At 36.8% G+C, this 16,905-nt stretch overlaps 1 protein-coding gene across 1 annotated transcript; it reads left to right on the forward strand.

The window, feature by feature from the left end:
• Window positions 1-849: 849 nt before the first annotated feature.
• Window positions 850-14,950, forward strand: alg9 (ALG9 alpha-1,2-mannosyltransferase). The gene is made up of 15 exons (XM_049475480.1): window positions 850-1,168; window positions 2,813-2,948; window positions 3,287-3,421; window positions 3,987-4,057; window positions 4,706-4,794; window positions 5,037-5,172; window positions 5,956-6,043; window positions 6,476-6,581; window positions 6,746-6,868; window positions 7,520-7,674; window positions 8,790-8,919; window positions 9,584-9,731; window positions 10,935-11,064; window positions 11,169-11,299; window positions 14,022-14,950. Exons 1-15 carry the CDS (start codon window positions 1,023-1,025, stop codon window positions 14,143-14,145), a joined length of 1,848 nt encoding a protein of 615 aa, XP_049331437.1. The 5' UTR covers window positions 850-1,022; the 3' UTR covers window positions 14,146-14,950.
• The last annotated feature ends 1,955 nt before the right edge of the window (window positions 14,951-16,905 follow it).

Here is a 16,905-nt window from a genome sequence, read left to right on the forward strand (position 1 = left end):
TGTTCTTTTGTGTACTGTTAAATTATTTTACCACTTTTAATATTAAAGGCTCGGTTCATTGGTTCTATCAAGCCCTTCACAAATATGCCTCTTCAACGTGTTTTCCCTCCACTTTTATAACATTGAAATTCAGCAGTTTGCATTTCTTTGTATTAACATATATTTAAGGGGTTAAACGAATGGTCCTTTTTGTGGCTACATTTTTTAAGTAGCCTAAGAAACAAACTGAATTTAGACCATTAGGACCTGCAATGCTGGCTGGTGGAGCTACTCAAAACAACAAAAGACTGTGTCTAAAACAGCGAACTACTACAATAAATAGTGTGTAAAGTTAAGAAATGTGTGGTTTTGGACAGAGAAAAGCAGCAAATTTTTCTGCATTTTCAATCAATATTTTCTTTTTTTTTAACTATACTCTTATCCTCATATATATATATATATAGTAAGAGAAATGTCAATGTTTTGTATTATTGTGGTGAAATTGTTTTTCATTGAGTGCACACACACCAAACACCTTTAGAATTATTGATAAATTGATAGATACATTTTTTTATTAAAATTCATCAACAAAAAATAATCGTTAGTTGCAGCTCTTATTGACTGAGGTAAAATGTAAAAATAAAGGGCATATTATATTTATTATTAGCACAAATATTTTAGCAATACAGGAAAATATCACCCTCTATTTAAAAGGTAAGTTTGCTTTAAGAATAGCTGTACAATAAATATATTTTCACTACCAGATGGTACGTTATAGCTGAGAACCCAGGGGCTGCTGGGAAATGTAGTCAAATATTTAATAGAGCGACAGGTATCTACTGTAGTCAGAAGCTAGCTTAGCTACTGAATAGTGGCGGTTTTTTACAGATAGTTAAACCAGCACATTCGCTTATATAAACCGGCGGATATTAAAGGTACGTGTCACATTAAATTATTCCCCCGCTGCCCCAAACAAACATGGCTGACCGCGGTAAAGCGAGGCGACGCTGCCCAACCGGCGCCATGACGGGCCAGCAGTAAACATGGCGACCAAGGGGGTCCGTCAGCGCAACAGACGGGGGAGCAAACAAGACCCCAACAACGTGAACAGTTCGACCAGCAGCGACACCAGAGCGGCCAAAGACGAGAAGACAGCTGACGACGGAAAGTCAGGCGATGCTCGGAGCGAGTGAGTATCTGTGAGAGAGGCGCCGCTGCTGAGCTGTGGTGGTGTTTATGTGAGTGACAGCTCAGTGCTACTGTAAGCCGTGACCAGTGACTGAAGCCTCACAATCCGCCTGATACACACACACACCGCTCTAATACAGTCACTGAGTGACCAACAATCACACAGCGGACACCACCGGTCTACCACACTACACACCTCTTCTAGTGTTCAGACGAGTTCACTGACGAGGAGAAACGTGGCCGCTTCATTCATTCATTAACTCATTCATTCTCCCTCTCTCTATCTCTTTTCTTTCCCCCTCTCCTTCTAACTCTGTTTGTTTCCCTCCCTCACTTATGTGTCTCTCCTTCCTTCTTCATCATTTTCTCCTCTCGGTTTCTTCTCCCTCTAAAATTATCTCCTCGCTTTCTCCATCATTCTCTGTCTCATTTTACTCCTGTCTTGCCTCTGTCTGTTTCTCCACTTATCTCTATTTCTTCTCTCTAATTATCTCTTCTCTTTCTCCATCATTCCCTCTCCTTCCCTATTATCCTTTCTCTTTAATAATCTATCTCCCTATCTTGTCCTTTTAATTATGTCCTGTTTCTCCATCCCTCTCTTTCTCCTTTTCACTCTAATTATCTCCCTTGTTTCTCATCATACTCTGTCTCTCATTCTCCCTTTATCAGTCCTCTGTCTGTTTCTCCGCTTATCTCTATTTCTTGCCTCTATTTTTTTCTTCTTTCTCCCATCATTCTCTCTCCTTCTGCCCCATTATCCTCTCTCTTTCATAATCTCTCCCTACCTTGTCCTTTTAATTCTGTCCTGTTTCTCCATCACTATCTTTCTCCTTCTCCCTCTATAATTATCTCTCTCCCTCTCTCTCTTCTCCTCTAATATCCCCTGTTTCTCCATCATCCTCTCTCACCTTCTCCCTCACCTTCTCCCTCACCTTCTCCCTCTAATATCCCGTTTCTCCACAATTCTCTCTCACCTTCTCCCTCTAAGTATCTCTTGTTTCTCCATCAATTTCTCTCTCTTCTTCTCCCTCTCTCACTTTACCTTTTTCTACCTATAACTTCTCTGTTTTTTTTTAAACATCTCATCCTTGTATTTTTCCTGTCTGTTCTCCCTCTCTCTGTCTCTTCCCTTTATTTATCTGTTTTTCCATTGTTCTCTTATCTGTCTTTCTCCCTCTCTCTTTATCTCCTTTTTTCTCTTTTCTCCCTCTCCCCTTCTCCCACTAATTCTTACTGTCCCTCTAATTCTCTCTTCTCTCCTCTCCTCTCTGTCTCTTTCTTCACTGTGTCTTTGCTGTAAAATTAGGCCATTCTCAATCTAGTCCTTTTTCAGATCATGGTATGTGTGTGTTTGCTCCATTATTTTATTGGTCCAACACCCATCATACCGCTGTATGTATTTCAACTGTGGAATGGTAACCATGCCCTGGATTATGTGTCGATTTCATGTAAGTTTGCTTCTACAGACATGTTTAGAGCTGTTTTTTTACAGCTCTAAACATGTCTGTTTTAGTTAGTAATGAATATATATGTTATCTATCTAAAAGCCTAATAAAACCTCCTGCACTGTCCTCCCCTGGCTGCTTCTTAGTTATTACCTAGAAAAGCACTTTACCTCCTATCCCCAACCCCTCTACCATTTCAGGTACTCCGGTAAAGGAGGGCAGGTGTGGGCTCCGGAAGGCTCCACAGCCTTCAAGTGCCTGGTGTCAGCCCGCTTCTGCGCCGCCTTGCTCAGTAACATATCCGACTGCGATGAAACCTTCAATTACTGGGAGCCGGTGAGTGGGAGAGTGGCTACAGATGGATCTTTTTGCTGGAATCAGAATTGTCTGTCTTAGTTTGAATATGTGCATTAGGATTCAATTACAAAATAGCTCTAGTTTTTATCTTCTTTTAAAATGTCTGTGGGTGTGGCTTAAACCAGAAATAAGCATGGGCTGCTGGACATTAAAGTTTATTACATTACAACAGTTACATTACTTTTTACATATATATATATATATATATATATATATATATATATATATATATATATATATATATATATATATAACTTTTAGTTACAGTATGTGAATGTCTCTAATACTAACGAACATCATCTTTTCTTCTTTTGCAGACACATTATTTGCTTTATGGAAAAGGGATGCAGACATGGGAGTATTCACCAGCCTACGCCATTCGCTCTTATGCTTACCTGTGGCTTCATGCCCTTCCTGCTTGCTTTCATGCCAGAATACTGCAGACCAACAAGGTAAATATCATAAACATAAAAATATTCTGTTGCCTGGTGCAACTTAACTGAATCTTATTAACTTTCAATTGTCACTCAAAACGTCACTCAAAATACTCCAAAAATTCCAAACTTTCAGTGCACTTAAATATAAAGAGACCGATTTCAAATAATTTCGGAGCAATTTAAATGGTCTATTGATCATAGAATTTTAACACAATGGATGTTATTAAGTTAAGTCAAACTTGAAAAACAGCCAAGTGTACATTATATAGCAATCACACATTACAGTTTACATACAGTTTGTTCTCAGATCTACCTACCTAACCAAACCACCCACATGCCTACCTCTGTGACCTGTAATAACAGTCAATCTGTATTTTCTTCATTTTTCCATTATTCTTTCCAACATTGATCCTTTTAATCAGAACACACTTTTTGAGTTGACTGAATAATGTTTAAAGGAATTTGGTGTTATGCCTGACTAAACTTGTAGATAAACCAAATTAAAAGTGTGTGACATCGTGCACAAGTTCTGATCTCTACTTGACATATCTTGTTGAGATTCCCATGTGTTCTCTTTCAGGTCCTTGTGTTTTACTTTCTCCGCTGTGTGTTAGCATTCACATGCTGCGTCTGTGAGCTCTACTTTTACAAGTGAGGACAACTAACTCTGATATTGATTGTTTTTGGATAGATATTAATATAGATACAAAAACTCTTGTCTCAAATCTGCACTTTTGCTTGTTTCAGTAAGCCACAAGTTAGAAATGACTTCATTCACTTGCAGAGTATTATATATTTGTGAATATCTGTATATCCAAAAACATACAGATTTCTAAGTTTGTAATCACGTAGTAAAGGAGGTTAAATAATTTAGCGTATTATATGTACTAGTTTGCTTAAAGATCAGCCTTGAGCTATACATTTTTTATGTATCAAATGTGCTACAGAATAAAAGTCATAAATGTACAATCCTATTTAATGTATAAAATGAACACTCCTGTTTTTAAGTAATTATTTGATGGTGAAAATTGTAACTTAATTTGTTTAGATAGAATAGTTAGTATATAATTTATTTTAATAAATATTTTAAATAACAGTATTTCTATATAGCACTATAAACAGAGTATATTACAGGTATTGTTATTTAATATATCCCTAATTTACGTCAAGGTAAGCAGTATTAAGCTATAAATGTGTGTTTATTTTGTCTATGCACAGCACTTGTGATGGTTTCTAAGTATGTATGTATTGGAAAATGAAGATGCTGTAAATGCTGTGATGATTGTGTGTGGATTGCAGAGCAGTATGCAAGAAGTTTGGGCTGCATGTCGGACGCCTCATGCTTGCCTTCCTGGTCCTGAGTGCAGGGATGTTCTGCTCTTCTGCAGGTGTGTAAATAAACACATTCTGTTTGTAGGACTTGTACGATATGTACGATTTGTGATATTGTTGTACTGATAACTGCATTAACTGAAAGTACAGAAAACCTGTAGCTTCTGAATGGTGTTGAAGTAGTTTACAGTGTTATGGTGCCATCTACTGTGCAGAATATGAAAGCTGTTTATGTTCAAGATCCTTTTACTGTCTAACAATCTGAATGTGAACGTGTGTTTGTGTGTGTGTTTCACAGCTTTCCTGCCCAGCACCTTTTGCATGTACAGCACAGTAGTTGCTATGACCGGCTGGTTTCAAGGACGGCCCAGTCTGGCTGTACTGGGTGTGGCAGCAGGGGCCATTGTGGGCTGGCCCTTCAGTGCTCTGCTGGGGTAAGTACCAGTCAGAAGAATACAGCAAAGGGCAGGGCTGTTCAATGAATAATATGTAGCATGGTTTTCATTAGTGATACACTGAAATTAAGGCGTTAAGGACTTGCTTTTTTATATAATAATATATAATATCCTAAATAATGATCATTTTATAAAAAATGATCATTATTTAGAATATTATATATTATTGAATGAAAGTAATAACTTATGGGCAATCAGAAATATATATTTTTTATCACTTAACACAATGTAAACTTAGTGTAAGATAAATATTCAAAAACTTATTATAGTTAGTATAGTAGTAATTCAAAAAAGACAATTGTTGCTCATCCAAAGATGAGTAAGTATCCATATAGTATATCACTACTGTATATCATCTCTGTCCAGTAAAAAACATCTCCAAAGTATCTCCAAAACAACTTTAGAGGAATGAGATAAAACCCAAACGTTTAGTGGAAGTCAGTTCAGGTAATTTTGGAGAAGTTCTGTAGGTCTATTCATCAAGAAATTTTGACACACTGTAAGGGACAGTTTGTGTGTTCAAATTATGTAGAATACTGAAAATACTTGTTTTTCTATTGGACAGTGACTTTATTTGATTAATTTATTGCCTCATTCAAACATTGACAGAAACAATTGTCTGGAGCTGCCAATTCTGCAAAGGCTAATAATGCAGTGATGATTCACAGATCATTATAGGATATTTTGAGCTATAGATTGAAAGAGTTTTGTACAGTTTCAGTCTATTATGGGATTGCAGCAGCTTTATTTTGTTTGTTACAGAATACCCATTGCTTTTGACCTCCTCCTTTTGAAGAAGAAATGGAAAAGCTTTATCACGTGGACACTGGTGGCCCTGGCGCTCTTTCTGGTAAGGATTGATCCGTAACATGTTCAACACTGAACATTGAGAGCGCAACAATGGGAGGAGCTAATTTTTTTGCTAATGGTGTAACTGACCATTAAAGCATTATCTTACTTTAGGGATTATTTTACGTGATGTGAATTAAATAATGTGATTTTTTGATAATAATTTGATTCTATTTTGAAAATATTGTGCTGTGAAAATACCTTTGTAAGGTCATGTTTAAGAGTTCCTGCCTAATTTAAGGTTACATTTTAGAGTTTTTTTATGTTGTGAGGTTACTTACTGTATAAATGACTTTAATAGTTATTCATTTTTACCATATTTAAATATATCAACTGATAATATTGATAATTATAGTTTTTTTCTATTCTTAATCTAACGTTTACTGCCTTGTTATCTTGAAGTACGTGTTTTTGTTTTGATTCTTTCTCGTAGGTTCCTGTAGTTGTCGTGGACAGTTATTATTATGGGAAGCTGGTGGTTGCACCTCTTAATATAATATTGTATAACGTCTTTACTCCACATGGACCAGACCTCTATGGTAAATATTCAGTCTGTCCCACCCATATTATATTGTTAATTTAAACAATAACTAAGATAATAGAAAATTGTTTTATGGCTATTGTCTCATATGTCTCATATGTTAGTATATTATGACAGTGCTACTTCTTCTCTGAAACATGCTTTTTCTTCTGTTTCTTGCAGGCACTGAGCCTTGGCACTACTATTTTGTGAACGGTTTCCTCAACTTTAATATTGTGTTTGTGTTGGCGTTGTTTTCGCTTCCTCTCACAGCTCTTATGGAAGCTCTGCTTCAGAGGTTTAATGGTGAGTGAGAATTACTAGCTTTTGTGACACAAAAGTCATTGAATGTTTAAGGCAGCTAAAAACTCTTGGATTAGAACTGGGGTGGGTCCTCCAGTTTTTTGCATTTGTTTTTGCCTTTAATATATTTTACACTTTGTCTGCTCAGCACTAAACTTTAGGGGTGGGAATCACAGGGCATCACACTATAGGAAATTATCATGAAACATTGTCCACAATAACAATGATATCACTGTATATATACTGTAATTCTGCAATTCTCTATATAATGCAAGACATTTATCCATGTTAATTCACTGTATCTTTGACAGTGAAGAAGATAAAATACTCCTAAATGAGCAAATACCAAAATTAAGGATGTTTTGGTGTCAGTTTCACATTCCACCCATACTCTTCATTGCAGTTTTACCCTATTGATTAGTGCCACCACATGCAGTAATGAAGCAATGAAGCAGTAACTTTAGTAAGTCAATTTTGGGGGAAGTCTTATGGAGTTTGGAGTGCCTATTTGCTGCAACAACAGAATATATCACATTTATATTTAAAATTTACATCAATTACAATACAATTTTCTTTTACAAAAAAAAAAAAACAGTAACAAAAACTTACCCGCAATTTTTATATTCTTAATACTCCATCATTTCCTCTGTGCAGTGCAGAACCTTGGCCGTCCTTACTGGTTAACTCTGTCCCCCATGTACCTGTGGATGCTGGTTTTCTTCACTCGTCCTCACAAGGAAGAGCGCTTCTTGTTTCCCATCTACCCCCTCATTTGTCTGTGTGGGGCTGTGGCACTCTCCTCTCTACAGGTAACACAGCACAGTGCAACACATGGTTGTGATGCATTCAGATGTTCTTCATAAGCTTGTTAAGAACTGACTTTACTGCAGTAAAAAGGGGCAAACTCAAGCAGGATCCGTGTTCTTCTGGCATATGACCAACCACAATATTCACTGATTCCTCATGAACACAGAAAAGTATAGCCATATCCGGACAGGATTAGTTTCTCAGGGGGACGTCTGTGAAAAAATGTCACACTTCTACTCAGTGATAAAACTCTTGCATCTGGACTGCAATAAAAAAACAGGAGGAACAGATTTTTTTTTGTTTGTTTTTGTTTTCTCTGTCATGTGACATTGCGCTCAGTATCTTCTCTATTTCCACTTGCTGCTGTGTTTACATGGATCTCAGTGGAAATGCGAGCCTAAAGTGTATTTTATTAAACACGAGATGACAAAACTCATAGATGTGTGAAACAAAATTTCCAGACGACCATAGAGTTCAGCGAAAAACAGTAGCTTATTCAGCCTGTAATTTTCTCAGAGGGCATCTAAGAAAAACAACATACATGGTCGTTCCAGACGTGAATAAAATCACAGAGGTCTTCCCATAAAAAAAAAATTACCCCAGAACCTCCTGAGAAACTAATCCTAACCGGATAGGGCTTAAGACATAATTGCTTTACATAATGTACATGACCCATCTTGAACAAGTGAGCTACAGTATGTTGCACCTATTGCTGACACAGATGTGTAAATACCACATCTGTGCAAATAGAATAGAACTCTCTGGAGCAGATAAACAGGAAACTATTGGCACTGTGTCTAATGTCAGCTGAGTTGGTGATGAGGTAAGGTGGTGATAATCCAGCATTCTGACCTTATTAATGTTATGCTTTTGTTGCCAAATATAATCAAATTTTCACAGGTATGCTACAGATTTAATATTGGAAGAAACTAAATTTTACAGAAGAAGGAAAAAAAACTTCAAAAAGCCTACATACTAATATTTTGTTACTATTTTGTTACACGAACAGCTGTCTTTGCCTTTAAACGGCTCTGTTTGAATGTTCTCTTTTTAGCTAAATGCTTTAGTTGTGTTGTTTTACTGATGCACTCTGTCTGTCCTGTGTCTGTCCTAGCAGAAGTGCTATCACTTCATGTTCCAGCGCTATCGTCTAGAGCACTACACCATCTCCTCCAACTGGCTGGCTCTGGGCTCCGTGCTTCTCTTCACCGTGCTCTCTCTCTCACGCTCAGTAGCTCTTTTCAGAGGTGACCTCAAAACCATGCACACTGTATAAGCACTGGCACATTCATTAACACCTTTCTGTTGTACTCTATACAACCTTGCAGCATGTTTCTTTAAACACCATAGACTGTGCTAAGGCCTGTATATGGGCCCATGCATTAGTACCTTACTCTTATTTACAGAATAATGTATAGTGTGTCTGGCATAATACGTTTTATTAGGGTTAACAAATAGACCTGCAGTTTTTTTTTATTTTATTCGTTTCCCATTTTAATTTTCTCTGTTGTCTTGTATGTTTTTTACACTATTCTTTATTGTATAGGTCGAACCACAATAAAGAAAGACATTTTGAACCACTTGTTGGTAGTCAGTGAAAAGGTTTAGTCTAGATTTTGGTCTGTAGGTAGAACCATACCTTTAGAAATGAAAATTTAAATGCTATTACTCTAATACTGTATGACCCCATCTGAAATGGAAAAGTTTGTCTGTTTGTAAAGGACAAATTTAAACTCTGAAACTGAAAACTGAAACTGAACTCTGAATTCCAAATGAAGTGAGCATATGATCAGTTTCCTAAAATATTTCCATTTCTTGTTTGATCCATATTTTTATGCACTCATTTTTTCATATGTTGGATTTGTTGTAGTTTTTGAGGTCTAATGTTTGTAATATGTGTAATTCTCTCAGGTTATCATGCTCCTCTGGACTTGTACCCTGAGTTTCACCGTATTGCCAAAGACCCGTCCATCCACACAGTGCCTGAGGGCAGGCCGGTCAGTGTGTGTGTGGGAAAGGAGTGGTATCGCTTCCCCAGCAGCTTCCTGCTACCCAACCAGTGAGTGTGGTCACGGGCATTCCAATTATTGTGCATTGTATCTTTCTCTTTGTTTGTTATAGAAATGTTTTGATCTGAAGTAGAAGGTGATTCACAAATATTTAAATGAGAACTCCGGTGTAAAATTGACTTAGGTGTAGTAAAACATGATAAAGAGTACTAACCTTTGTTGAATAGCCCAGCTCCACTTTCCCGCAGCTTTCCGAGATCCAGTACTTTTGTGCTTTTTGCCCAGCACTCTTTAAAAAGGCTGCTTCGGGGCATATTTTGCACATAAATCGCTTTTTACATCGTTATCCAGGCTCAAAGTTGCTCCACACCCCATTGGTAGACTCCAGAGAGTCTGACATTTAAAACGAGGCTTTAATAACTTTAAAAGTGCACAAGAAGCTTATTAAAACCACTGTTTACAACTTGTAGCGTAGCCTAATCTCCAGGCTTAAACACTGTAAACAATGGTGCTGGGCATAAAGCACAAAAATTACTGGATTTTGCAAAGTACTCTTCATCATGTTTTGCTACATCAAAAGTCAATTTAACACCAGAGTTCTCCTTTAATGCATATTCAAGACATTGTGAAATGGTCATTTCATGCATACCGTATATGCATTCATGTATATATATTTTTTTATGAAATGTCTTTTTATTTATTTATTTTTTTTAAGAATTGTTACATTGAAAAAGTGAGAAAGAAAAAATACAAAACAGAACAAAAACCCTCCCACTCCCTACTGCACCTATACATTTTCTTAAGGTACAAATAATTACACAAATAAACAAATACAATCTAACAAAGGTGGTTGTGTCAGTCACAGAGCAGCAACAATGACAGACAGATAGTGGTGGTGTATACAGTGTCATTTCATGCATATATTAAAACAAAGTTATTTTAATTTATTTAATTTTGATTATTTATTTATTTATTTTAATTAAAATAACATTATTTTACTGCAACATTTTGAAATATTTAGTAGCCGAAGTTAGGTCACCTAAAATGGACTGGTTTTGCTATCAATAATGTGAAATATGTGCTATGTTGCAGCTGCGTATTATATTATATTATTTCGTAAAATATCAGAAGATGATAATGAGTGTTCCAGGATTGGGGCAGAGCTGCTGTATCAGTTGGTGTCTTTATTCTTTCTGTTCTCACTTGGTGGTTCTTGTGTGTGTGTGTGTGTGTATGTTCAATTGTTTTCACAGCTGGCAGCTGCAGTTCATCCAGTCTGAGTTCCGGGGGCAGCTGCCCAAGCCTTACGCTTCTGGACCTGACGCCACACAGCTCTTGCCCACAGACATGAATGACCAGAATTTGGAGGAGCCATCACGATATGTGAGTGACACACTCTTGCTTGGTTTAGCAAATGTTGATCTTAATTCCCTGCATTTGTTTTCTGTACATCACTGGGTGTGTAAACCTGTTTATTTCATCCCCAGGTGGATCTGAAGCATTGCCACTATCTGGTGGACCTAGACACAGAAATAGAGGCTCCACGAGAGCCGCGGTACGCAGCTAACAAAGACGAGTGGAGCATCATTGCAGAAAAACCTTTCCTGGACGCTTCAAAGTAAGTATTTTCAATATAAATATAATGCTCTCTTTTACTCTATGGATCAGTTTTCCAGATAGCAACTAAGCCTAGATTTGGAATACACAGTATTTTAAAGGATACTATTCTATTGAAAGGAAAATCTAGTATATGACTTATATGCTTATAGGCTTATTTATTGTCTTGGAACCTGAACCCTCCAATGATTGATCGATTTAGTACTTTTGGGATGAGTCTGATCTCTTTAATTCTTTTGTTATTAAATTAAAATTTCAAAACCCAATCTAAAATCTAAAAAAATGATTTTACAATAAAAAGTGAATGAGCAATACTTTTTTCTATGTTTATAAGCATATAATATGATAAGATAAGCAATCATATTACATTATATCATATCATATTTTGATAACTTATCTTTAAGCATATAAATATTGAACATACTTTAAATGCATGGTTGTGCAGTTCGATACAAAGATTCATGTTCTTCTTAATATTGAACAATATCTACAGGCTTTGTGTCCACTTCACCTTATTAAAATACTGCATGATCTCTATGAATGTCACAGACAGGTATATTAGATTAGGATTAGTTTGAAATCCTGCTGAAGAGCCCCCCTCCAATAATCCGTTAATGCTAATGTTATAGTGACACCTGTATTAAACAACTATGTCCAATAGAGGGCACCCTTCACCAGCATTAAAATCCCATGACATCATCGCTTAGAAGAAGCTGAAGCTCCCACATGTGGTCTTTCTCACTGGGTGTCTAACACTGCTCAAGGAGCTGTCCTTTAAAAGCGTCTTTCACCTAGCTTATGAAATGGTAGTAATTATCTCTGTAACCGAGTCCATTACGGCGGTGATGATTGCAGTAATGGAGAATCAAAAGCCCCCCTGCAGAGGCAGGCAGCATTAGAGACTGTATTACAGCTCCAAAGCAAATAGTCTCAATTAACAGCTACTGAAATTAGCACACTGTGCGTGCCCTTGTTCGTGCAGCCCATTGAAACGGGATCAGTTGCATCTGGCCTCCGTGAATCCTGATTACATGGAGATTTTTGCATGTTTTTATCCCGTTGTAATGAGTACCTTCTGAGGTTCTCGAGTGATGCTTTTTTGCACATTTGGAGATGTCCTTGCTCTAACTGGAGCTGGAAATGATATATACATATATATAACAGTGTTCTACCAATTTCCTAATATAGTAACTGCTGCTCCACATGTAGCAAAACTGTGGGTCTAAATTTTTTTAGGCCTCTGTGTCCCATTCAGACAAAAAAAATATAGATTAAAAAAAGATTGAATAAATGACAGTTAGCATTAAGGTACATGTGAATATGGAATATAAAATATGCAGAACATTTTTTATGTTGTCTCCTGTACAGAGTCTGAACCAAGGTTTGTGTATTTGTTACATTGTATATACAGTATTTAGTACAGATATTTTTGGTTTCACCTTCAGTTTATTGAATGGACTAAAGAACTTTACTACATCTGCCGTCATCAGCTACGTGGGCTTTGTCTCTTTATACTTCATATTAATTGATTTGCAGAATGTTAGTTTGGATGTTGTGACTAATTTTAGCTCTCTGTCAGAATTCAACACCCCTTTGTGGACATGTGTGATTTATTTTATTTCTGTTTATAAATGAAGGTTTATCTGCTGTTACAGTAAATAAATGAGTTTCCAGTCTAAGCGTTTGTGTCCATACTGCTGCGATGACGCACCTGCTCCCTAAAGGGAATTGGATTTTGGCATTAAATCTTTTCTTTGGTTTGTTTGAAGACTTCCTCAACTTCCAGTAATAGGTCCAAAAGTCCAAATCATCTAGAAAAGGGTTTTCACACTGCAGACAAACCGGACCATGGTTCATTTGATCCAAAATTGAAACCACCTCTTTTGGTCTTTTGGAACAAATGCTGGGCTTTGGTCCAGACTGTGGTTCATGGCCTCTTTTACACCTGCTACTTTGGTTCAGACCATATAAATAATAATGGCGCAGGATGGTGATGACTAAATTTGTATTGCTGTTACAAACCAAAAATACCTCGCTTTTGTCATTTTAGAATAAACATAAATTTTCATTAATTTCATGTTCAATAACAGATTACCTAATTACATTGGTGCTAAGATGTTTTTAATTTAATTTATTAACTAAATTGTTGTGGATCGTTGTGTAATTTTTGTGGTCCTCTCATGGCAGTGCACCGGTTTGTAACATTAGAAATCCCATGTTCTCCCAAGTGTCACCAACAAAATTTTGACATTTTAAATTGAGTGTAACTGCAAAACTGTCTAATGCATGCAATTTGCTCAACAAAATTTTTACTGTGGTGCCTGGTTGTACCTGATTTTATCACATTTGTTTGTGGACCTGGCTTATTGCTGTTTGTGGCTATATTATAATGTTACAATTTCTTTAAAAACAAGACAGTAGAAATTATCAAATTTTTTTTTTTTTTTTTTTTTTTTTACATTGGTTTTTTAAGTTTTTTTCCGCTGACGACAACAGCAATATGTTTGTTGTGTATTGTTGGGTCAGTGCAGTGTGGCCTTAACATCCCTGATCCTGCTAATTGTCTAATTGACTTGAAAACTGGATGTCCTTTCTAAGGTAAAGTCTCTGTCTTAAAGCATGGTAAACATGTAGATGCGTCCAGGACAGGGGTACTCTAGGGATAGGATTGGGAATTTTTTTTAGGTTATGGTGATTTTCTTTTTTTTCCCCTTTCTCAATAGATCGTCCAGGTTCTTCAGGGCATTCTTCGTTCCATTCCTGTCCGAGCACCACACTACCTACAGCCGATACGTCATCCTCAAGCCCAGGCGGGTGAAACACGGAAGGAGAAGAACGCAGCCCTGATGCTTCGTCTTGTTTTCTTTTCTTTACCCAGAATTGCATCCTTTCTTTGTTTTTCCTGTTTCCAGATTTTTTCTGCACTAAGCCTCCAACAAGAACCTCCCATTGAACCCTGTGTGAGAATGAAAATGCAGGAGTAAAATGGAAATCATGTAGTATCTGACTGTATTATGACTGTATTATGACTGAGTATGACTGTTTCCGGTTCCCACCCAAGCCACTTGTCGATTGCAGCATGGACGCTAAGGTCATTTGCCCATTACTGGCTATTCTCTCCCCATTTCTCTTTGCATTCCATTTCTATTTTCTGTCCCTCATTCAAGTGTTTCACAAATAGTGCATTACTACTGATGTAGGTCGCGCTCCAGCCTCTTTCTACCTTTATAACAGAAGATGATCTGTTGAGCAACCCCTTTAAGGACCACAAGTCCCTTCTTCGTCAATGTCCCGTGAATACGTCTTCATGCTCTCTTGATCTGGGTTTGGACAATGAACTCTACCTAGCTCCAGGTCACTGTTAACCTATTGTCTTACGGTCTTGCAGTGTGTGGAGTACACATGCATTTGCGATTGCTCGTCTTGTGTGTGTGTGTGTGTATGGTCCAGGTCCTGCCCTGTTGCAGCTTCTTGGGTAGGAGAAGTGACTGTTTCTCTTTCTGTGAAAATGCAACATCAGGTTGCGAGATGGGTGGTGGACCAGGGCATGTTACTGGTTAATGTGCATTCATGTCTTGTGTTCTCAAAACAAAAAAAAAAAACATCTCAGTGTTAACTGTTTGATGGAATGGAATAAAGAGTGTCTTGATGAGTGTTGGCCGAGATCATTACTGGGCTGAATGATCAGAAAATGCATGTGCAGTATGTATTCAGTACAGGTTTTACATTATTATCTCTAAATTGACACTTGGCAATTACAGAATGGCCATACCTTTTTCCCCAGGCATGTCTTTGGGATGTTCATTCTGAATTTGAGGAAAAATGTCTGGTTTTGACACTGATTTGAGGTCAGCCTTTTTTTCAGTCACCACTTTAAAATGATGAGTTTCTTTGATTTTACCAAATTGAAAACCTCTGGAATAAAATCAAGAGGAAGATGGATGATCACAAGCCATCAAATTAAGCTGAACTGCTTGAATTTTTGCACCAGGAGTGGCATAAATTTATCGGAAAACAGTGTGTAAGACTGGTGGAGGAGCACTGTACAAGATGCATAAAAAAATGAAAATGTAAATAATCACAAATTAATTTGCGATGGCTAACATAGAAAAAAAATTGTACATCATACTCAAAACAGTCTGTAGAATTTCAAGGATCAAGTACACCATATTTTCCAAGAGTACAGTGTTTATGCACTTATTTCCTACAGTTAAAACAAACAGAGGAAATAAATGTTTAAAATCATAATCAATGGCAGCAGGTTTTTTTTTACTTGATTCTAACAATAAAGGGAAACCAAGGCGCATTGAGGATGAGGTTATTTATTCCCAACGAGCTAGTTATGGGTATAGCGATTATAAAGTTAACTTTGAAAGAAAGCATGAGGAGTGGATTAAAATATTGTTAAATTTTTCTAGCTGGTGGTATACCAATTCTGGTATTCATCACTAGGTTCGGTGTGATACAGTGGTGTCACAGGTTAGGATAAGGTAATGTCTTGTATTTCATAAATTAAAGGTCACAGACATGGAAAATGTACTTGATTCTTGCAATGAAAAGGAAACAATGGACAATGGAGAGTCAGTTAATATGAGGTTAGTTATTTAATGCTAGCTAGCTTGGAGTCTAGTGACACTATTGCTTACCTTGAAACAAAAACAGGTGAGACAATGGACAAAATATCAAATTGTGTCTTGGTAAAGGTTTACCAATTCACAAAATTTAAAATGCGGTTTAATACAATACAGTTTTGTGTTTTTTGCTAACTATGCTAATATGAGTTAGCTAATTTTGAAAGAAAACCTGGGAGTATCTTATGTTCAGGATTAAAGTCCAGTCATTTAACTAAATGAAGTCAGTGTGCTGGTGGGGAAGCTTTCCCACATTAAGGAGAGAAGCGAAGTTGTTATACCTAGCCAAAAAAAAGATTTTCTTTGTTATGGAATCAAACAATACAAACTATTCATGAGGATTTAATCATATTTATTAGTGTTTTAAAATATGTTCCTAAAACATTTTCCAGTATTTTAGTCTCCCCCATTTAAAAAGATGGAAGGCTGGTCTTGTTTGAGTGGAGATACAGTAAATGCCTGGTGTCCTTGCAATGATTAGCACAGATTTAACTGACTTTCATTTAAGACTTTTTAGAGATGCATCAATTCACAGTGATTAATATTCTGGTTCCAAACAGTGGTGTCTCCATTTTTTGTGATTTTTTTGGGGATTTTTTAGAGTAATTAATAATATAAAAGGAAAATATGTAATAAATATGTTATTAAAGCACCTAGCTTATGCTAGCTGTACACTCCTGAGCCTATATCAAGTTTTATTGTGTTTATGGATTTAGCACTATGTAAAAGTTCAATGAAACCTCAAATCCTGTGTGTAACACGAGACACTGGAGAAACCTGAGCCTGTACCTACGTCACTCAATAACTCAGAGCTTCTCCCTCAGGTTCTCATTGAATGGCCTAATGATTCCAAACTGTCACATAATCACTGGGGTGCTATTATTTTTTTCCTGCATGAAAACTTGCACAGAAGTAATGGTGGGAGAATGTAAACATGCACAGACCTTTCTGTGAGTGTGAGTGTGAGTGTGTGTGA

The sequence above is a fragment of the Astyanax mexicanus genome, chromosome 1 (assembly GCF_023375975.1).
Source record: "Astyanax mexicanus isolate ESR-SI-001 chromosome 1, AstMex3_surface, whole genome shotgun sequence".
Classification (NCBI taxonomy): Eukaryota; Metazoa; Chordata; class Actinopteri; order Characiformes; family Acestrorhamphidae; genus Astyanax; species Astyanax mexicanus.